Source organism: Apteryx rowi, unplaced genomic scaffold (assembly GCF_003343035.1).
Source record: "Apteryx rowi isolate R43461 unplaced genomic scaffold, aptRow1 scaffold_883, whole genome shotgun sequence".
NCBI lineage: Eukaryota > Metazoa > Chordata > Aves > Apterygiformes > Apterygidae > Apteryx > Apteryx rowi.
Genome location: NW_020451186.1, coordinates 210,860 through 233,612, shown reverse-complemented (window position 1 = coordinate 233,612; position 22,753 = coordinate 210,860). Strand labels below are relative to the sequence as shown.

Sequence of the window (22,753 nt, the reverse complement as noted above, 5' to 3'; positions counted from 1 at the left end):
GTTTCCAGAAATTAGAAACTGATAGACTCCAAGTCCGAGGTTGCGTTCAGACCTTTGTGTTAACAGATGCCAAAAGACCTTTCCCCATTAATGTTTTTATCCCTTTTTGAACCCACATGTTCTTTTAGCCTCTACGTTGTCCTGTATCAATGATTTTGACAACTCAGCTGCGAACTTTAAGAAGTATTTTCTCTGTGTAAACTAGCATACTGGCTTTTCCTTCTGAACAGCATGTTAGAGTCCACAAACTCACCTGCAGTGGTGTTTGCGCACCATCCATGAAAACTCTCTCTGGCAGTCCAGGCAATGGTTAACCTCTGTGTCCCCCTGCCATTTCTGCTCTGCACTAAGCTTCTGCTGGAACTCAAGAGCATCTGATTTTTGCCACAGGGCATCCTTATCTCTGCAGAGACACAGTTAAAGGGAAGAAAAATGCACATGAAGTATCAATGCTGCTTTGCTGTTAACTAACCTCAAACTGAACACCGGTGAAAGCTTCACAGTATAAACTGCATTGCTGTAACTTCCAAGGAGCTTTCAGGAATAAAGATGGGTAAGGAAAACTACTGAACTCTTTGGGAAGGAGGGAGAAAAATGCATGCCATGCATAGAACTACATAGCTTTTGCAAAAAAGGAGGAAATTAAGGAAGAGATAACTTTGGGTTTTATATTTTTGACAGCATTAAGGAAAAGCAAAATTTCAACTGCTGATGAACTTGGCCATTATCTGTACCTTCAGCTCAGGAATACAAGATTTTAGGCAGTATCTAGGTACCAGATTTTAGGCAGTATCTAGGCACCAGATTCTAGGCAGTATCTAGGCAGTATCCCTTAAAATCCTAAGCTAGAATTTTAATTTCTGCCTGCTGTTTGTTTTGATGCTAACCTGATAAGTTCTATCAAACGTTCTTCAAGGAACTGTTTTGTTCTCGTCAGGTCATCCAGCTCGGCAAACAACTTCTGGTCGCTGCTATCTTTGTCTGCTACCACCTTGCTGAGCTTCTCACTGTATTCGAGGGCTTGCTCTTTTGCTTCATTGGCTTCCTTTTGGGTCCTGATCAAATACAAATGCAATTAATAACCTTTTTTAATTCATGTGCATGAAAGTCTTCTCTAAGGAAGATAAACAAGCAGCTTCAGTGAAATTGTTCAGTGAATTACTGGGCTTATTTTCATAGCTAACCAGAAACTCTCCAGTTTTCTGCATCAGGGCAACTGCACACAGATCTGTTATCCAGTGAACACAGTCAGCAATCAAGAATTTCTTGGATTCCCTGCTTATAGCTAGGCTTATGATGGTTGCCACATTGGGAATAAAATTGGTGTCCTTCAAAGCTAAGACCATTAGCTGCTGCAAACTGAGCTAACAGGCAAGGTTCCACAGCCACAAGTTACCTAGCATGTGCAGGTTAAACACAGGGCCATTTAATACATATTCTTCCATAGCTTTCATATTCACAAAAGGGAAGCAAAAACATTTCTCTGTATATTCCTCTAACATCTAACATAGATGCAATTCAAAAAGGAGAAGTTAAGAACCAAAGTTCACTGCACAATCAGTGCAAAGAAGTAAGCGTCCCCAGAAAGCTTCACAGAATGTAGGTCCTGGATTGATGCTACCGTAAGTTCAGTACTATGAGGCCTAGCACTGGGTCAACAACACTAAGGCAAAACAACACAAAGGGCCAAGCTGGTCTAAATGCACTCAGCCAACTCAGCTGAATTCAAGTATTTTGGTGAGTTAAATTTTATACTGCCAGTCTTCATTGTAGATCAAGCATCATCCGTCTTCCCACAAAGAAAGATGACACCAGCACAAAAATGTAAAAGTGACATAGGCTTTGGCTAGCTCATCAGTACTGTGTGTGCTCCTGCCTCAAGAAGAACTACTTTGGACTGCTAGATAGTCTGCACTGTACAGATCCACATTATGGACCTTGGAAACATAGCCTGAGTCAGATGCTTAAAACTGTTAGAAATCTGCTGAATAAGACATGCAGGATGTGGTCCCATTCAAACAAATCTTACTGTGCCCCTGAAACATCATGAACAGGAAAGAAAAAAAAATACAAATTTTCCATTCCTTACTAAAAAAAATAAAATCAGCCAATATTGCTGTTTTAATCTTGTGACTAACCTATCAGGGTAAAAGGAGGTTATGAAATGCCTTGCAGTTTCATAAATGAAGTAACCTTTGATACTTCTCCTTTGAAGTATCAATCTGATCTTCCCAGACAGTGTCCACGCACTATTTCCCCTACATAAATCCTGTGGCACATGCTGCTTCATACACCATAGCAATTTTCAATATGGCTTTGGTTACTGGCGCCTCACTTGGCTTCCAGATAACAGCTTGTGTAAGAGAACCCAAATTCCCACCTTTCTAAAAGTCCTTTCAGAGACATCACCTCCTCTTCCTTCTGCAGCCGAGCAGATTCAGATTCAGCCAGCTGCTCTCTTGCCTCATCCAGCTTGCTAGACAAACTTGTGTTTGCAGCCTAGCAAAACAAATAATTATATTTACTTACACAGAAAAACAGCACTTTACCAAGTATTCCACAGTTACCAAGACACCTAAAAAATGCTTTGAAAGAGTCAATTAAAGCCAAGCCATCAATCAAGATTTTATTGTGCAAGCAGACACTAATTAATTGTGTACTGATGATTGATTACTTCTGTCACATTGAATAAGGGACAAACTGTAAAGTATGACAGTATTAAACAGTGCCTATAATTCTTATTAGCCCATGTAATCAGCTTTTGTCTCCTTATCAAGAAAAATCTCTTAAAGACAATGGCAAGAGAATAAGCTCTAGAAGTTTTTTCAACATCTAAAAACCTCAAAAGAAAAAGAAAACACAAGAGCTAAATACCCAGATTTTGGCCTGTTCATTAAAGCTATATGGAACATGATGGATAGTGGAAACAAAAACTTATTCCACAGCCAGCCTCTGCACACAAATATGCCAAATTTGGACCCTCAGTTAATGCACGTAAATTGTATTGAGGCCTCTAAAGGTGTATATATTTCCATCAGCATGCAGGGCCAGGTTCTTTAACCTTAATTTTCTGCTTTCCCGACTTCTTATGGACACCTCAGTACTCCCCTCTTAACCCAACTATTTGATAAATGCATTAAAATACATATATTTTTCTGACTGGGTTACTTCTCAGCCAGATCAGTTCTGATTCAGTGCCCCTTGCAGCCTACAAACAGTTGGATCCACACGCGGGGCTGTGTGGGATAGGAATATAGGGCCTAAGACAGACACTTTTTAAACTGTGCCCCATTTAAGAATCGAACATGCAGCCAAGTCTTAGATAACACCTGACTGGCTTTCAAAGCAGGACAAATCCTAAGTGCTGCTTGTGCCTTTGATAATCTCCATTTCAGTGGCTAACTTTAGGTTTACAAGTATTTGGCTGCAGCACCTGTACTTGTTCAAGGGCATTCTCAGGCTCATGGCCAGTCATCAAAAATCCCAGCTGCCTGCTTGATAACACTAATGCCTGCTGACACAAACACCTCTGCCTTTTAATCAGATCAAGCACCTACTTGAAACTTTGCAATCTCTTCCTCTGCAGCACACCGTTGTCGCTTTTGCTCCCCAAGTTGCTCTCGTACTTTCCCACACTCCTCACTGACAGCCTACCAGAGATATTGAACCAGGAGTTAGCATTCCTCTAGCGGCCACCCCTTCACCTAAGAAATTGCCAGTTGTGGATCATGAGCGCTCTACTGCCACATATGGAATAAATGCAGCACTCCTTTCAGATTCATGAAAGACACAGTTAAAGAGGCACCCAACTCATGGATTCAAGAAAACTCTCTTCTGTGGTGGCAGATAAGCTGTGTTTTACTGAAACTTGCTATGGGCTATTACAGTTTTCAACAAAAAGAAGACCCTGCTTGCTAATTGCTTTGGCTTAAAAGAGCAAGACAGCCCAAGTCATGTTGAGRCTTAAGTGCATATGAAGACAAAACACAATTGAATGCACACAATTTCCTTACACTCACAGGATTTCTGCATACCCAGTGGCACAAACCTCTGATCAGCTGCCAGTCTTAGACACTATCTCAGAATGGCAGAACAAACACACTAAAATCTTTAGCCTTCAGGTGTGCCGCTTCACATACACAGGGCTGACTCATGCTTTTGTGGAAGGAAAACTTTGATCTTCTCAGCCATTACCTTGAGCAGTCAAAAACAAAAATATATGAGGGAATTATCTGCAAAAGCATATGGTCTCAGTCTAAATTTGCTTTCATCAAAATCAGTTTTCAGGGGAAGTAGTGTTAGGGCCATGGGGGGCAGGTCTCATAATGTTCATACCAAGAAAAACAAAAAAACAAAAAAATCAAGACTGACCTGAGGGTGTAGTTCAAGAAGATGCTACCTTTAGCGGTGAAGCCAACATAAAAAGTTATCACCCTCTCCACTACTGGCTGCCTTTACCATAGCATATGCCTCTCCACTGGGTTCACAGGGCCACATTACACACCTTCAAAAAACTCCAAAGAGTTATTTCACCTTAAATCACTCAGCTCATGTGTGTAGAGACATTTTCAGATTCTCAGGCTAAGACTAGTTGTGATCTGCCAGTCTCAGAGCCTCAACAACACAAACCTTAGTATTTCACCCAGTAATTTCTGCAGCTGATGATGAAGCAGGGGAAATCCTGCACAGCTCCCTGAGGTATAATGATCACGTTAATTTACCTTGTATTTTGTCTGATAATTTAGAATCTCTGAGCTCATTTGAAATTTTATTGTGGACAGCTCTTCTTGGCTGGTCTCCTGGAAGCTCTGTGCCTGTTTCTTTGTTGCCTCCAGCTGCGTTTGCAGACTCAGGACAGTTGCGGCACATACTTGAGCTTCCTCCAATTTCTCTTGCAGGCTCTTGTTCTCCTGTCTGAGAGTAGAGATGTCAAGCTTCAGCCTCTCCTGTTCTTCTGCAGTCTGTTCTTCCAGTTCTTCGAGCCTCCTTGTGGCCTTGGCTAACTTCTCTTCTGTATTCACCTTTTCAGAGGTCACGGCACAAATCTGAATACCGAGTTCGGCCATATCGGTGTTGGTCCTGTGGAGGAGATCTTTGTTTTCTTCATTTTCCATTTTAACAGCTTCCAAGTACTGCTTAACCTTGGACAGCTCTTCTTTCAGGTTCAGCAAATTATTTTCCAGCTCAGCTTTTTGATGGGCCACCCTCTCCTGCTCTTTTTTCAGCACTTCTTCTCTCTCTTTACACTGCATCAATTCTTGCACATGGTTTCTGTTAAGTAACTCACTTTCCTCTTTCAGTTGTTGGACAAGCACCTTCTGATCCCCCAAGACAGTCTCTGTGACTGCCAGCTCACCTCTCATCTGCTCTCTCTCAACAGTGGTCTGTTGAAGCTTGACTTGCAGGTCGAGGACTTCTGCCTGCAGCCTAGACACTTCACCTCGGTTGACCTGCAGCTGCTCTTCACTCACGATCAGCCTGGAGGCCAGCTCTTTTGCCTCTTTCTCCAGAGAAGCTGTCTGCTGTAGTTGGTCTTTCTCCATTGATTTCTTCTCTGCTGTGAGGGATTCAATCAGCTTTGTCTGGTGAAGACACATCTTTTCAAAGCTAAGCTTTTCCACCTCAAGAATTTTTGCTTTCTTCCTCTGTCTTTCAGCTTCTGCTCTTAGCTGCTTGTACTGGCTCTCCATGCCTTGCATTTCTGCCTCCTTCTCTGTGAGCTGTGACTGGAGAGACTCTTCACTTTCCTTCAAGGAGCCCAAGCTCTTTTCCATTTGTAAACTATACTGTTTGGCACTCTTCAGCTGTCCTTCAAGAAGAGCACAAGACTCCTTGGTTGCCTCTTCTCTTTGCTTCAGTTCGTTGTAGCCTGAGTGTAGAGCATCTAACCTCTCCTCCAGAATTTGGCTTTGCCTCCTGGCATTCTGTAAGTCTTCATCCAGATGTTTGTTCTGACCCCGGAGCTTCTTCTCTTTTTCATCAGCTGACACCAAGGCATCATCTATCTCACTCTGAAGCTGTTTCTCAGAGGCTCTCAGCCTGGCCACCTCAYCTTCCAGGGAGGCTTTAGACTCTTCCACATTTTTCAGCTTCTCTTCCATCTTCTTCTTGGCCTGCTGCAAATCTGCATTCTCTGATTTCAGCTTACAGCTCTCCTCATCCTTTTCACTCACTGCAGAGTTTTGCTGCTCCACCTGCTCCTCCAACTGCTTGACTTTCTGGCTGAGGTGCTCTTTTTCAGATGAGATTTTCTGTTTTTGTTCCTCAAGGCTATGCACAGTGTGACTCACCTTTGTTAAGTGACCTTCCTGTAGTTCAAGTTGCTCTGCCAGAGACTGGGCTTTGTGCTTCAATGCTCCTTCCCTCCTACTGTACTTCTCCTCAAGTTCCTCTTTTTCCTTCCTTGCCTCCTCAAGACTTTTTTCCAGTGACCCCACCTGAGCCAGCAACCCCATTACCTGGGTCTGGAGCTCAGCCACTTCCTTCCCTTTCAGGGTTAGGGCCTTCTGAAGTGCTTCCATTTCCTTTGCCATGGTTTCCAGGCTCCCAAGCAGCTTTTCACTCTTTTCCCTAGAGTCAGCAGTGAGGTGATTGTATCTGGATTCCAGTTCCTTCTGCACCTCTTCTTTCAACCGCAGCTCCTCCCTTGCTGCTTTTAGCTGAGATGCATGTTTATCATTGAGTCTTTGCATGTCTGCCTTTTCCTTTTCTTTCTCCTGAAGCTTCTCCAACAGTCCTTGTATCTGTATGGCAGAATCACAGTGGGCTGTGGCTTGCTGTCCTTTTTCCTCCAAGGCAGCATCAACTTTTGCCAGGAGCTCCATGTTCTTCTGTTCTGTTGAACTCAGCTTGGCCTTGAGTTCATCAATGCAAAGATCTTTCATAGTCATCAAAGCCCTAGAGGCCTCCAGCTCCTGATTCAACAGCTGCAATTTTGAGGCACAGTTCTCCTTGATAGTCTCCAGCCGCTCCAGCTTTGTTGAGTATTCCTTCTGCTGCTCCACTGCACTCAGTTCCAGTGACTGCAGGCACTTCTGCAGATCGTGAACAGTGCTCTGGGTGGAATGGGAGACCTCACACTGCTTCTGCAACTCTGTGATCATCTTTGTCAGCCGGGAGTTCTCCTCGCTGTAGTTACTGCTCTTCTCCTTTTCTACCTGTACTTGTTCTTTCTGAAGGCTGATGGCTGCCTGGAGCTCCTGGTTTTCCATCTGTAGCTGGTGAATTCGATCCTGAAGCTCTCTCTGTCTCAGCTCAGCCTGGTCAAGTTCTACACGCATCTCTTCAAAGCCCTCAAGGTGTTCAACATTTAGTGAGTTATTTGCATCAGGGCTGGAGGGAAACTCTTGGGCCTATATGAGCAGAAGGGGAAAAACAGAGAGTTTAAAATTTAATTCAGGGTTGCATTTTTCAAACCCCAAAATTCAAAAGTTCCAGAAATGAGGATGGCTTAGCTTTTTGGTGCTGACTACTGGTGATAATAATGATAAGAACATTGAACATTGAGGAGATCCTGTCAGGGTGAAAAAAAAAGCAGCTAAGAATTCAAGTTATGGATATCCTCCTTGACTGACTGATTTATAGGCTTTTCTATAGTGCATTGCAGCTTAACATCTAAGCACTTAAAATTTTAAATTATTCCCATTTGTTGGTAACAGTTTCAAGGAAACTTAAACATGCATTTAAAAGCTTTGTTCAAATGACAGCATTGGGTGAATTCACGTTCTTAAAGCACAGTGACATTGTGGGGTGCATTCACAGCACTACAAAACATGAACTTAGAGGAAAAAGGATTTGTTTTCACAAAAGATAAATGAAAACATACCTATTTGTATGCTGTCTTTTAAGTATCTTTTTTTTTTTCTTTAAAAGATTTGCATGTTCAGTTGAATCAGCTACTGGACCATCCTCTACATTTTTAATTAAAGATCTCTTTCATAGTTTACTGTTGTAAGAGTCATAAGCATCATAAGCTCTAAGGAACTATGCTATTAACTAAAGTTCTACCGTGCTAAGGAAGTAATACCTCTGTTCAAACATTTATTTTTAATTTGCTTACCTGAAGATAGTTGCTCASTAAACTGCTCATGCTGGAACTGCGACTTGGGGGCTTCCATAAATACGCTGAAGATCCAAGGGAGGACAGTGTTCTCCTGTCAGTCACATGAAGGAACAAGAGAAGACTAAGCACATACGTACATGTTTTTCTACTCCTATGTGTAAATTTTATCTAGTTATAACTACCACAAACAACAAGACATAACTGTGCCTGTTGTCTGGGCCAACAGTCACTGAAGTTGATGGAAAACAAAACAGAGATATTAAAGGTGCTGATAGAAGACTATGGGATTGGTATCCACAACTTCCCACATTCACAAGATCCAATGCAGTTCTGATCCATGAAACCACACCCGCTGTGTGGTGGGTGCTCAACCAGATGGTAGAAGCATGCAGCTGTGGAAAACTCCCATGGATATACATGGACCTGGATCAGACCTAGTGGTGTTTGCTGTTCCCCTCTCTGAGGTGGGATCAGGCCTCCTTTAGTGAATGCACACTATCAACTCTACCTCTACAGCAAGTGAAGCAGACTCCTTGGCCATTCAGTCATCAGGGGCCTGAGACCTTTAAACAAAAGAGTCAAGAACATTTCTTCTTGTGTCTGTGAAGATGAAAATACCTTGGGATTTGAGCCCAAACTGCAGTTAGTGGAAGGACTCTATTACGGGCCTCTGTGAGCATCAAAACTGATCTCTGGTATGCTGTATATTGAAGAAAGAAAGGCCAATTTGGTCACAGACTAAATACATGGAGAATCCGTATGCCTGCTCTAACACAAGTGTTCCTACCTTCAAAAGCAAAAAAGCTTTTACAAATTCTGTAGATAGGTATTACATGGTCCTAGTGCCACAAAGCAACAAAGTGTTTCTGCCTTACCTGGCAAATGTTGGCCATGCAGCATCTAAATCATAGCCTCTTGATGCCAGGTCAAACTGAACGTCAGTGAGCTCATAGAGTTGACCCACAATGTCAGAACTCATTTTGGAATTCAGAAATGGACTTCTTGCATAGTACCAGTCACTTCAAAACAAAAAATAAAGTAGTACTCATTTATAAGTGAAAACAAAGCAGGAGTTTCACTTGTAAGAAAACAAAACATTTTAATTTGTTCTTTTCTTCTAAAACATTGATTCTACCCTAGAAAAATTACTCCAAATGCAAAATGGAAGCAACCAGACCCATCAACCAAGATGCCACACCTTCAATATGAATGAAGGCAAATGGATTCAATGAAGCCTACAAAAACATTCTTCAGGAAGCCCCCACACAAAACATTTTTTGCTCTAGTGCTTGGGCAAAAGATTGGCAAGACAAAATAGTTGCCATACACTGGATAATCACACAATAAATACATAAAGCTCACACTTAGTACCTCAAGAATGAGAGACAGAGTAGCAACCACAGTCAAATACACTGTATAAACAGCTGGCTTTTCCTAAAAGCCCTAGCTATGTCCCTCCCAACTGACTATAAACTGGTTTTGGTGTTCCTTGGCCAGGGACAAGCTGTTCCTCTGCATGATACTCTAGAGAGCAGCAAACATTTTCTGAGGCTTTGTGCAACACAACCAAATTCATCTTCCTTTATGATGTACAGCACATAAGACAAATCCAGGATCTTCAACGTTTATGAAAAGTTTACCTTCAAAACCCACATAGAAGCATCAGGACTTGGATGAGCCACTCACTGCACATGTGCTCAACTGTAACAACTTTCAACATTTACCAGCCTAAGATAGGTATGAATCAGTAATCCAGGCCAAAAGGTCTATTTTTATTTGTATACTATTACCAGCCCTATAAGCCAACCACTACATGGGTTTCAATTTCTTTCAATAGTCACTCTGTCAATCTTTTGTTTTGTTGCTTGTTCACACTGAACAATCACCCCCTGGTTGACAAGGTACTTTGCTATTTACCTGGTCACTTTGATGTTCATAAAACATTGCTGCAAGGTGTCTGCTAGTCTTTGGTGAACCAAGGAGTAACGAAGAAATGCTCTTCCTTTCCCAAGAGATGTTCGTAGCTGGAAGGGAGAAACAGGAAAATAAAAATAAAATCTAAGCACCATTTATAAACATGTACAGACATGTACAGGGCAGACTACATACACATGCAGAAAACACAATAAGCCACTAGGTGTAAAGAAAGTAATAAGAAGTGCCACTGAGACTCTCTCCCAGGATGTTTTTGGGGGACTCTTTTATGAATGATGAATTCATATCTGTAGCTGGCTGTTGACCACTTTATAAAAAATATAGAAGGCATCAAAGGACGAAAGCATCTTCAAATATGCTGAGTACATGGGTAAAGATTATGCTAAGGACAATTCCAATATAAGGCAAAAATCTCAGTATGCCTGGCAAAGCCAGGAATGCTTGCTTAGGCACTTTAAGCTGCATCTGGCCATGGCTGGGAGTCCTTGAGGGCAGATCTATCCATAGCACAAAGGTGTACATATATACATATATATATCCCCAAGGACACAATAACCCCAGCTCATGCAAAAAGCCTTTCTTAATACTCAGTCCTTAAGTTGATAAAACTTAATTGTTACTTCACACCAAGAACAGCTGCCTGACTGAAATTAATAGGTCTTTTTAGGAAGATAGCTAATAAATCAACATTAGGGGAATCACAAAACTCAGCACTGAATTTTGTTACAGCTCCTGACTTGGGGAACTGATACTTTCTTTTGTTTTGTCTTTTACGTCTGAGCTATTTGCTGTCCTTCAAAATAAGGCAGCCACTAATATTTTGTTACTATTCTGCATCAAAATCAGTAATTTAGGAATGGAAAATTAAAGAGATGAAAAGATTTTCTCACCAGTCAGCTATGTTCTTTTATATCCTAACCAAACTGCTTATCCACTTAACAAACTGAATCTATTCATGATGAGAAAATGGAGGCCAAGAAAATATTAGAGGGTTGAGGTTCAAATTAGTAGGCTACTTTAAATTTTGCTTGAAAAGTCAGTGTGGAAGAAGGTGTAAAGGCCACAAAAACTGTCTCTCCATTTGATCACTACTCCACAGTCATGAAGTGAGAGCAATACCTTAAATCTAAAATTCCTTGATTTTGCTGTCACTGGGCTTCCACCCTCAAGGAACAGCTTCCTTGGTAAATCTCAGCAATCCATTATATACAAAAATGTTCCTCACAAATGGAATGAAGAAATGCAAAGCAAAGGAAGCAAAACCTTTTACTGCTTCCTCTTTTGAATTCCATATGACACAAAGTATGAAATAACATGATCCCCAAAGGGTAAGTAGCCCAGAAACAGCCCATTTCATTCATCTACCAGTTTTCATCCTCTTTCAGCATGCAGATCCCTGGATATTTCCCAGGGAGATGCAATCCCTGCCCTGTGCACAGAAGCCTACTGACAAGTGTTTTTCCTCACTAGGGGTTTTTAGTGAATCCCTTAAGAATAGCCAGAAAGCCCACTGAAAGCTACTGAGCTAATTCTATCCTTATTCCCATTGGCTTATCAATTGAAACAGCAATACTTCTTTTATGCATAGACATACTAGAACAAATATACATGACAACAGAAGAAGGGGAAAATATTTACATATATGCAGCTACAAGTAGCCAAAGAGCATTCAGCTAGGAACAAAACCATGTCACCTCCTTCTAGAGCCTGCCAGAGTTCAACAAGGCAGGCTCCATGTTGACTGCACGCTTTGCAGCTAAGGCGGTAGTGTGACGTATGGCTGGGCATAGCTTTTAAAACCAGAAAAACATGCAGCTGCAGAGACTTGGAAAGATGTGTTTTCAGTGTAATCATTTTTGTAGTGCAGGGAAACAACCACAGCTCACCTCATGCCTTCAAGGATAAGGTTCTCTGTCTAATTAACAGCAGGGCAGTTTTTAGAGTACTCCTATTTTCTATCTTGCTTTACCTCTCTAGCGTATCATGCACCCTAATATTAAAGCACTGCAGGCAAAACAGAAGAGGAGGCAGTATGCTGTTAAATGTTTGACCTTTCCTAAAGAGTGACTGGGACTGCTCTTTCCTCCTTGTTCACTTCCAACTTTGAAAGTCAACATATACTGTTCTGTGAATAAACAAACGATATTTGGAAACCTTAAAATTCTACCCAGCTAGGTTCAAATACTGGCTGCTGATTTCCACCTGTACTGAAGGGGAACAACCCAATATTCATTTCTAGACTTGAATCTGACAGCTCAGTTACCTGAAATGGTTGACTGATCTTTTTTTTTTTTTGATTCATATTCCTAAACCACAAGCTAACAAACTAAGTGAAAGGAAATCTTCCACAAGCCAATTTCTATGGCTGCAAAGAAACTGAAACAGGAAATATCCTTCTTCCAAACCATAATTTCTGGTATCATGCAAACCATTAAATAGTGACAGATACCGGAGAAGGAGGAAAAGCAGAGCTGCCTTAACACACGGTAACACGCATGGTGTTACCACACAGAACAGACTGTTGATGCCCACAGCATAGTTGTTTTTGCAGAGAAGTCAGGTTGGCTACTGCGGCTGAGAGTTTACAGGCCAGTAGCTATAGCTAGAGGACCTTTTCTGCAGCAGCAGTCACTGACCTTACTTTTCTGGTCTTCCTAGAGGTTGCAGGAAAGGAAAGCCTGATTTTCAGGGCTCTCCCCCATTTCCCTTCCCAGTGCCTGCTGTGGCTTGTCCGCCGTGGAGCAAAATTCAATGTAGAGAGGAGAAAGTGAGTTAGGRAACACAGAGCCCACCTGTGCTAGAGTCTCATGGCTCTCTTTCAGGTGGCTCAAGATAACAATAGCTGGAGCTGCTGTGGAGGAATTGCTCACAGAATGGGTAAAGCTGTTGTAAATAGTAACTTGGTAATACAAATTATCATTGCTCAGAGATAACTGGCATCAGGACAACACTGGTTGGCACTGCCAAACCACCACCTCTTTTTCCCACAGGGAAGTTCCTCTTCAGATGATTCTGGGTAGTCTAAAGACTCAGACAGGATCAGCATTGTAAACTTGCAGCACTTATCTCTTCCACTAATCTAGTTACAGATGTAACATGGCTGTTATGAGATTCATTAAATTTATTACTAAATCTAATAAAAATAATAAAGCTTTTTGCCCTGTTCAAATCAGCCTATCAGAGGCAACAAGACAACCATCCTGTGCCATTACATTGTATTTTTTGACATCAAGGAACAAAGTAGAGACAGGAGATGAAACTCTGCTCTCAGTCACTCCTCCTCAACTCTACTGACAAATGAGAAAGTGTCAAGAAAGGTTAAACATGGTGATTCTTTTCTCTTATACTTAGAGCAAGTCCTGCTTTAAAGGAAGCTGAGCTAATGATGGCAGACTCTGTCCTTGACTTAATTTTTCATTCCTTTTTAGAGCAAATGTCAGTAATTTAATGAAAAGGCAGAGCAAACCCAGAGACCAACAAGACCACTCATTTGTGTAAGTGTTCTCCACATAACACTTTAGGCTATCTAATCTTACATAATTTGGTGCTACTGCTCTCTCAAAGGACATACCAAAACACGAAGGATGTGTTGTGATGTTTAACAGATATACTTACTTCTGTAATAGACTTAACAAAGCGGATTCCATCATTAGCTCCTTTGACCTTTGCCAAACAGTCACAGAAATAATCCCAGTAGTCTTTTCTATTTCCCAGCAATGTGTTTTTTTCTTTCTGATCAAACTTAAACAAAGAAAACAAAAAGCAATCAGTGAAACAAATATAAATATACTTAAATATAGCTAATGTGGAATTCTGTTCTTCTCCCATAAGTTTCATGACTTCTCTTAGTTTTAGGCAATGTATTCACAAAGAGAAGAGATATTATACTGTACTGATGCAATCCAGTGGATCCAGAAGCTACTTTACAAACAGTAACAGACATTAATGTTCTTGCTTTAGTTAAAATACAGACATCCATTCAAAACGTCTGAAACATTAAGATTTACAGCAGTTTCAGCAGCTGTTTATCAACAGCAAGGGACTGCAGGCCCCTGAGGAGGGACTCGCAATAAGAAGTGYGCCAGTAGTTTAAGTGTACATACCAGAAAAACTTGCTCTAGCTAGATCATGCACAGAGTGGTGAAGCAGCAAGGGTATGGAATGCATCTCGGACTACTCAAATTCCAAAGGATTTCTTCAGCTTCTGCCGAAGCCTGTGCAACCCAGTTAAAACTACCTTGCCTAGATTAAGGCTAGATTAGAATGTCTGTGTTGCAGTCAGTGACATGATTACAGTATGTATAAACATAGACTACACAAACTGAATTGCAGTTTGCCCAGCAAAGTGTCGTCTTTTACTTAAACTTTGAGAAGGCCAAAAAGCAGCATTTGAGATTCAAATCCAGCCTTTTGCATTAAGTTTTCCACACAATAAAAATGAATTTCCACAATGAAGTCACAAAAAATTCTGTACATTACTCAGACTGCTGTATTTGCACCATGAGCTACTTACTGGCATTTATTTTGCATTGAAATGCTGTCAAGACCTCTTTATGACAGTTTTTCCAGGATAATTTAGGAGTGTATGTCTTCAAAATCAAGCACAGATAATGGGAAATGCCTTACATTTTCCAGCCAACCTGCCAGCACTTCCTTTTGATTATATTTATTTGCTTTCACTTGAAATATATGCATTAAGGACCACACATGTCAGCCCACTTACTGAAGTAAGAGAGACTTAATTGGATATTTATGATTACTATTTGAATAACCCCACACTTTGAAGAGACAGTAACAGAAAACAAGGCCCAGCTTTGATACTGGATTATGAATAACACACATTACTTTTTACCTGTAGAAGGTACTCGAGCTTGTAGGAGAATTTTTGCAAGCTGACACTGTCATCTGTGATTGGTTCCCCTCCTTCTTTAAATTCTTTGCTTAATTCAGTCACAGCATCTTTAAAACAAGACACAAGAATGATTAACTAATGCAAGAGATATTTAGTACTGAATCCCTAAACAACTAAGTAAATGGGGTTTTTTTGCCTTGATGCTATGCATGTGTATTTGGTTTCTTTCAGTACAAATGTCTTAATGACAGTGCAAAAGTTTGCTGCTACGCTTGTAATTTAAGACCACCTATAACAAAAACTAGAGTTCAAATTATACAAGTTGTCATACTGATTTATTATCTCTTATCCTTAAAAGTAGCAAAACCTTTTCCTGAAACTCAGTAAAAAAAGTGGTAACAGACAATTGCTAGTTTGATCCTCAAAAGAGGGAACAGAAATAACTTTTCGCTGTCTCATGTGCACATTAAGGTTCTTCTATTGCAATAGGCCACAGAGAATTCTGATTAGAAAGGACAGAACACATAATCTGCTAAAGGGGATCAGTAACACAAGAACAGTCATTCAGTCAGCACATTTATCTTCTCCATGCTTTATTCTGGAAGATTCAGCTTGTGCTGGTTACAAAATGCAAATGGAAAAAAAAAATCACATAACAAGAAGCATACAGCAATTCCTCTTCCCTAAAACTGACTCCCATAGCATGTTAGGAAACCCCAAGTCAAAGCACACTGCTCTCTGCCTGGGCACTCTGGCCCCAGAAGGGCATACTTCTCTTCTCAGCACCAGAAGTTACTGGTTCCACTTAGTTCTGTATTCCTTCCAAGTGCCTGAGTGAGCCTTAGTTCCTAGTCCCGCTTCCTCCACTTTATGAATAAAAATCTCTTCCTGTTAGCAGGCACATACATCTCCTTTTTATGTTATAGGAATATCCAGATTCCCAGTTTTGGTGCGTATTATACCTTACATTTAATAAAAATGAAAAGGAAAAATGCCTGGCTCTTGGTACAGGCAGCTGTTTAGGACAGAGACAGGGCAGGAAAACGGTTATAGGTCTGCTGCCAATGTTGCCTGCAACATAGTTGTGGAAAATGAGGCTGGCTACTGCTAGTGGGGAACAAGCCAGGTGTGTAGAAAGCACATTCCACTGCAGCAAGAGGAGCAGATCTGATTCTCCAGTACTCTTCCTTTGGCTCTCTATCTCCAGTTTAGTTTTGCCTCCTGTTTTGCCCCTTCCCACATTAAAAGCAGCTTGATACCAGCTTCCCATCAAGGGAGGGGATAAATATCGGATGTTCTCTTTCTCTCATGTGAAATCTTATAACAGCATAGCTCTACTCATGTGAAAAAAGTCCTAGCTCATACTGCACAACAGAATAATTTTACTTTCTCTCTGCAGAAAATGTCTTTAAGTTGTAAGACCAATTTCTAATGTTGTACATTTAAGTTTGCAGGATTTAAGAATTTTTGATCCTCCAGAAGCACAGCACATCTTCTCTCACACAGAACAAAATCAGTCACGTCTCTGTTGAGGACATGGCAGACCTTGAACTGCATTGCTACAATTGCTATACACAAGTACTAAACAGTTAAAAACACAGCTCCCACTCTCTGTTATTAAAACATGAAGGAGGCAGCCCAGCCTACAAAGTGGATCTGTCAGCATGACAGTATACCTTGCAAGTCCCTGATAATCCGCTGTAGCTGACTTTCGCCACTTGTTGCTGCCATCTTGAAAACCAAAGGAGTTCCTTGCCTGGGCTGTTAACCTTTTCATCCATCTAGATGAAAACAGCAGAGTTCATATCCTTGATGACCCTTGGGCTGATGAAGATTATTCTTATCTGTGACACCTGCAATTCTGTAAAAAATAAAAATAAAATGAATGGGTTTATCAACTCAGAACAGACATATTTAACAGAGGTGCTTGGCATTTTAAATCCTGTTTAGGAATGAATTCCTATAAAGCCAACTCTTTTCCAGAAACTTCATTTATATTTCCTTCTAAATTTCACTTCCTATTTCAGTCCTTTTTGTTTCCACCTTTCAAAACTACTGAGCCAATCTCAATAGCAATTCTCCCTCTCTCTCCCTCTCCCTCTCTCTCCTTCTACAACATAGGTAGTTTTACAGCCCAGCTCAGGCTGCGATTTAATGCAACTCATCTTGTGACCGTGAGGGAGGTTCTGATGACACAGGACTTTCCCTTACCAAAACTGTCTCCCAGACCTTCTTCAAAAGCCACAGAGAAAAATGATATAAGGACATTTCTGTTTCAGAGAGAGTTTCAAGACACAGACTAGGCATGGGCCAAGGTGTCCAAAAATGATTCAGGTTTGATTCTCTGGCATTGGAGGATGTTTCTTAATCATAAGAACTACAAAGAGATTCAGTACTTGAGACTGGTTTTAATACAAGAAAAAATATCTCATTCCCTCCTCAGGACCCACTGTTCCCAACACATGTAAGAGGATAGCACGTTATTTTAAGCTCTGTTACAGCATCCCTGGCTGGAAAAACATACTTTGCTCATTAGAGCATCCAGCTCCCTCCCTCAAAACAACAACACGTGAATTATACCTCACACTCATGGAGATTTTTTCATTAATGAATGAGCCTCAAAACACTTTCCTGAAATAACTAAGCTTGGGGATCCAAACTTTCAAATACTAATCTGGGAACAAACTTGCAAAACATCACTATAGAAACTACATAGGGAATTTATCAGTCTTCGAAGGTTGTTCAGAACTCTGCCTCCAATGGTACAGCCTGAATCTCTAGAAAATTTGCTGTTACACTTTGGAAAATTTGCTTGTGTTATGATTTAAGCTGAATTACAACAAAATTAAGTTGCAATTAAAATCTTATAAGCTTTTGAAGCACAAATGTGAATAGGTCAAATGGTGATATCTCATTTCTTGTTTATTTCTTTCACTACTAAAATAACTAAATTGTCATGGTCTAAGTAGAAGTCTGAATGGATTGAATTCCTTTGGATAGATTGGAATGGATTTCTTTCTACCCTATGTATCTAGGTATTCGTAGGAAATGGTCCTGATGTGATCCTGTTTTCTTTTTGATACAAGGTAGAGGTGGTTTAAAGCAAACCTTAACAAAACCAGAGAGGCAGAAAGATGYTAAATAGAAAGAAAAGGCTGAAACGAGGTTTACTAGTGTGTTTCTCTTAATACCCATGTTTTGTTACCTGCTAGATCCATTTTCATATTTTGATGGCAGTAGTTACACGCTATGACACAAACGTAGTCTGTACCATGCGCTGTTTGGACAAGGGCCTGTGCCTGCAAAATCCCCTCTACATCTGCGTTGCTTTAGGGAGAGAAGGCCAGCACAGAACAGAGCAAATGACCTTTATGTATTGTCAAACTCAATTTTTCACCTTAAATCAACAGTATCACATACCCAAGATTCCTATCTTGATACCACTGAGTGGTCGTATAAAATATCACAATTCCTGGTAACTTGTTGAGTTTGGACACCAATGAAAAAAGGCAATAATAACAAACCCAGTGAGTCAACATTTCCTTTTCTAAGCACGCACAGTAATATCAGCCATATCTGTTCAGTTTGGCAACCATTATGGGAAGGAGCAGAAGTCAAAAGACAAGTCTGTGTAATGTGGGCCATGGCAAGTCAAAACGCATGGCCAAACTGAATGCTGCTCCTCACACAATGGGAGAAAAGACTAAGGACCAACAGGGGAGTCCTGCCCTTCTCTCCTGAAGGCCAGAACAAGTCCCAGTTCTAGGACTCAGGAAGGACAAAGACTATGCGAGACCCATACCTAGAGCAGTTATGACTGCGAGGCATGCCATGGAAACAGCAAACATGCCAACTGCGGGCATGCACAGGGGGCCTGGAAGAGATAGCAGACTTGGGACACTGACCCTGAGCCCTTATTTTGCAGCAGCCAGTGGGGAGCAGGAGATGCAGTATCCTACAGCAGCCAGGAGCAACAGGGGATTGTGGGAAGTGCTAGTCCCTGGCAGACTGCCCAAGCGCAGATTTACTGGGGTTGGGATGGAGGATTAAGGAGGCTTTAGAGTCTCTTCACCCCCATTAGAGCTGCGCAGGCTACTGCACTTGCCCAGAAGTCACAGATAAATATCTACTGTGTGGACAACAGTTCAATGGCACAGTGCAAGGGACTGCAGCATGTTCCCAGTGGGCTGATCTTGTTTTACCACAGCAGCCAGAGGCATGCGCCTCTATTCCTGCCAGGATCTCCTAGGCTGAGTACAGGAGCCCTGAACAGACACCCCCATATCACACAACTCGACTGCAGGCACATAGGTGTGCAGCCCCCTCCTCTTCTCCTCCCCAATCTCCCCCTTCTCCAGTTCAGTGGGAGCAGGGTCTGAGTTTCCCCCTTCCTTGCATCAGCCCCCACCCCATGAGGTATGCGCTCCCTTCTTTTCCCGGAAGTTAAGGGGATTATTCAGCCTGGGTTATTTCACAAAGGAAGAATATGTTAAAACTTTTGCTTGCCTTCTCCTCTGCAAAATGGAGAGAAAGGTACTTTTCCACTCCCTAGTCCTTCCTGAGGTGTTGCAAGAAAATAGAATACAGTTCATGGAAGGGTGCAGAGCTCTCACCTACTATGCCACAGAGAGTCCTTCCTGATCACAGACCATTTTGCCCAGAATTGTTTAGGGCACAGCCTTGCTCCCTCTGCCATTTCCTATCCTACTATGTAGGTCTGTAATTATCTGCCTTGTGAGAACAGCAAAATGCCTCGTGACACGTGTCAGGCATGAGTGTCCTCCTTCAGGCCCTAAGCTTTTATAGGTGACTCGGCGCTGCCTCCTATATAATGGCATTTGACTAAGGCCAACGGCATCAACCAGCAGAAAACTAGAGTGCTGCAATGAAATTAGTGGAGCGACACTGAGGACCTGGCACAGGGTAGGGCAGAGAAAGCAAGATGGGACATAACATCAGCCCCTCCTAGCACCTTGGGGCTGTGTCAGCTGAGGTCTGAAGGTGCCTCCTTCCTTTCCTCCTGGCATAAGTACTAGTGTGCGGGTGACAATCTGCTTTACGAGGAGGACATCCTGGAGATTAAAGAAAGCAGCAGAGAGGGACCTGCCCACTCTCACACACTGGAAAAGAAAGGATTTACCTGAAAGGGAGGGGGACACATAAGAAACAGCAAACCAAACCCARTGACTGTAGTTAGATTGGTTAGTGGGGTAGCAGCAGTGACATTTAATTTGATTTCATAAAATTTCTCTTTTTGTGACTGTGGGGGCTTGTCAGCGTCTCCAACAGCTACAATTTCGGAATTCACTGGTCAAATTGGTCCAACTTTGACAGAAATGTAGGGGTCTTGAAAACCTTATGCTTCCCCATATGCAATCAAAACAGTAGGCTGGGAGGAAGGGGGAACTGTGTGAGCAGTCCCACTGAGAAACACGCTCTACTGGGACCTCGGTTATGACTAGACATCAGAGAATTCACTCCTCAGCCAAGTGCATTTTCTGGCATATACTAAGTGCAGAACTCACACCACACACCTGGTACAATTCAGTTAAAAAGTAAATCAGATCTGCAAGAAAAATTCATTAGAAACCAAGCTCCTCTGCTTTCTACTGCTAATGGAAATATTTATTGGTAACATAACTATTCTGGTCTAGCCGTACTAAGCAAGGACATTTTATCACGTTCCTCATTGTTATCACAAGACCTTTAATTATTTGATGCCTGCAATTCTACACCTGTTATACAATAACACTCTGTGTGGAAAAAAAAAAGGCAAGGGAGGATACAGAGCCAAATCTTATGTCCACGAGAGTCATATGAATTTTAACTGTATTATTCCCTTGCATAATGTGAACACGGTTTGTCCCCCAAAAGTAGATACTAACTGATAACTGCAGTGGCCAGTTTTGGAATATAACATAGAAAAACTACCTACTCACTCATTAAATGGCTACAAGAAACAGAGAGAAAAAAAAAACCTGAATGCAAATCTCACTGCAAAGTTGGAGGAAGACCTGGGAAAAAAGGAAGTCGATACCTCTCAAGGCTGTAATATCACAGATTTAGTTAAATAATTGCACTCCAGTAAGTGTCTAGAAAAGGTAGTTTGATGTTGCAAGAAACATACAGTCCCAGTGGATTTTCCTGTAGCTGTGCTGCTAGCTGGTCTCATTTTTTACTGTACAACTACCTGTACATTCATAAAGCTAAAGAATTGTTTCCTGCAATTAAAGGTTTGAGCCGAACTGCAATAAAGACAATGCTACAACTCCTCTCATGCACACATACATGCTTTTACTAGGCACCTCAGTCCTTTGTGCTTTAATACAGCATATAAAGACATGTGCCCCTTAAGAAGGCACACTGCATGACGTTAAACAGGACAAATGCAATCAAAAGGCATGGCTAAGCCTGACTGTCAGTCAAGGTTTCCCTTCTCTGAGTTCCGAAGTTCAGCTCTGTTCGGAGAAGTGAAATTTTCATGCTAAATGAGTGTTCCCCCTTAGTTTTCCACACCAACAGATCTTCACATTCCAACTCCAAATATACATTTTTTGAAGTATTTTTTTGCTTCTTTTAATACCTCAGGTTACAGGATACCAAACTGCAAACCTACACTGAATTTCCTACACACACATACACACAAATCTTTTTTTTGAAGTGTTCAGGCATATACGACGTTTGTAATAAAATGCATCTCGCAGAAAATCCACATCCAGAAAAAAAAAATCACAAAGTAACACAGCATAGCAAAACAGAGTAACTAGATGAAGTGGACAAAAACATTCACTTTTTTTTACAAATGCTTGGGAGAAGAGTAGCATGTTTATAGTTTAGGACTCCTTACAGTGAAGCCTTTTTGTAGGTAGGCCTTGCAATCTAAGCATAGTTGCATTTTACAGCATAAGAACAGAAGCTAATGACATTACCACGATACTRTTTGCAATCCTAACCTGAAAGGAGAGACTGTCACAACAAAATTAATTAAGTTTTGCATAACTTTTAGGCAAGCCTTTCTATCCTATGGAAGACAGGCCTGCATTCTCCCCCTATTTTATTCCTCGTATTTGCAAATTGTTCTTAGACAGAGATCAAAACTAAGCAACAGATACAAGTATACAAGTGGTATGATAAGAACTGTGTGAGATATAGTTAATTTTTACACTGAGTGGGGAAAGTGAGCAACTCAACTCTTTTTTAGTGCTGCACCTACTGAAACAGGTCACCACACCAAGAGCCAAGTTAAAACCTTTTAAAATGGTACACTGAACCTATGCCAAACAGGGCAGACACACTAGACCAGAGACTCAGTTTCTTTATTTGGAGAATACAGTGCTTTGCCTCTGATATTCCTTATACTAATAAAAGTTAAACATGAACTGAAATGACCATTTATGCAAACAACAGAACAGGGATGAGCTTGTATTTATCGCACAAAGACAGCCCTGTGTCATGATGAGAAAGTTGCCTGTTTGAGGAAGCAGTCAGTTCACAAAGAGAAGAGGGCTCTTCTGATAACAGGAATTGCACTAGTATCACTATTAACAAAATTATCTACCCTTTTTTCTTAGACACGCCACTCCTTACCCCAAGTGAGGAACGCTACACTGTGTTCATTAACATCTCCAAATTAACCTAACCGTAACTCTCCCAGAGACTTGCTTCTCCTCAGCCGCTGCCTTCCTATTTCTCTCCCCCTGGGGACACGTACCCCTGCCACCCCAATGCCTGCATGGTGAGCTAATAGGAGAAGTTTCACCCAAAAGTCAAAAGAATTTTTTTTTTCACCTTCGCACTCTCATTCCTCCAAGCCATTTTCCTTGTGTCCCTACGTACCCTCCCTGATACAAACCCCATTCCTTCTCTCCATAACTCACCCACCTATTTAAATATCACTTACATGT

The 22,753-nt window shown here is 41.3% G+C and overlaps 1 protein-coding gene across 4 annotated transcripts in view; it reads right to left on the bottom strand.

Moving 5' to 3' along the window:
- The window catches only part of FYCO1 (FYVE and coiled-coil domain containing 1), a 43,680-nt gene extending 26,973 nt beyond the window's left edge, over positions 1–16,707 (bottom strand). For all 4 annotated transcript variants that reach the window (XM_026090931.1, XM_026090932.1, XM_026090933.1 and 1 more), the window contains exons 1-11: positions 16,526–16,707; positions 14,850–14,956; positions 13,613–13,738; positions 9,980–10,086; positions 8,938–9,081; positions 8,060–8,153; positions 4,722–7,352; positions 3,558–3,650; positions 2,381–2,499; positions 888–1,055; positions 254–403 (exon numbers count right to left, since the gene is read on the bottom strand). In XM_026090931.1, coding sequence (XP_025946716.1) covers positions 254–403; positions 888–1,055; positions 2,381–2,499; positions 3,558–3,650; positions 4,722–7,352; positions 8,060–8,153; positions 8,938–9,081; positions 9,980–10,086; positions 13,613–13,738; positions 14,850–14,956; positions 16,526–16,580 — 3,794 coding nt within the window. In that variant the 5' untranslated portion in view covers positions 16,581–16,707. The remainder of the gene's footprint in view (positions 1–253; positions 404–887; positions 1,056–2,380; positions 2,500–3,557; positions 3,651–4,721; positions 7,353–8,059; positions 8,154–8,937; positions 9,082–9,979; positions 10,087–13,612; positions 13,739–14,849; positions 14,957–16,525) is intronic.
- Positions 16,708–22,753: the final 6,046 nt, after the last annotated feature.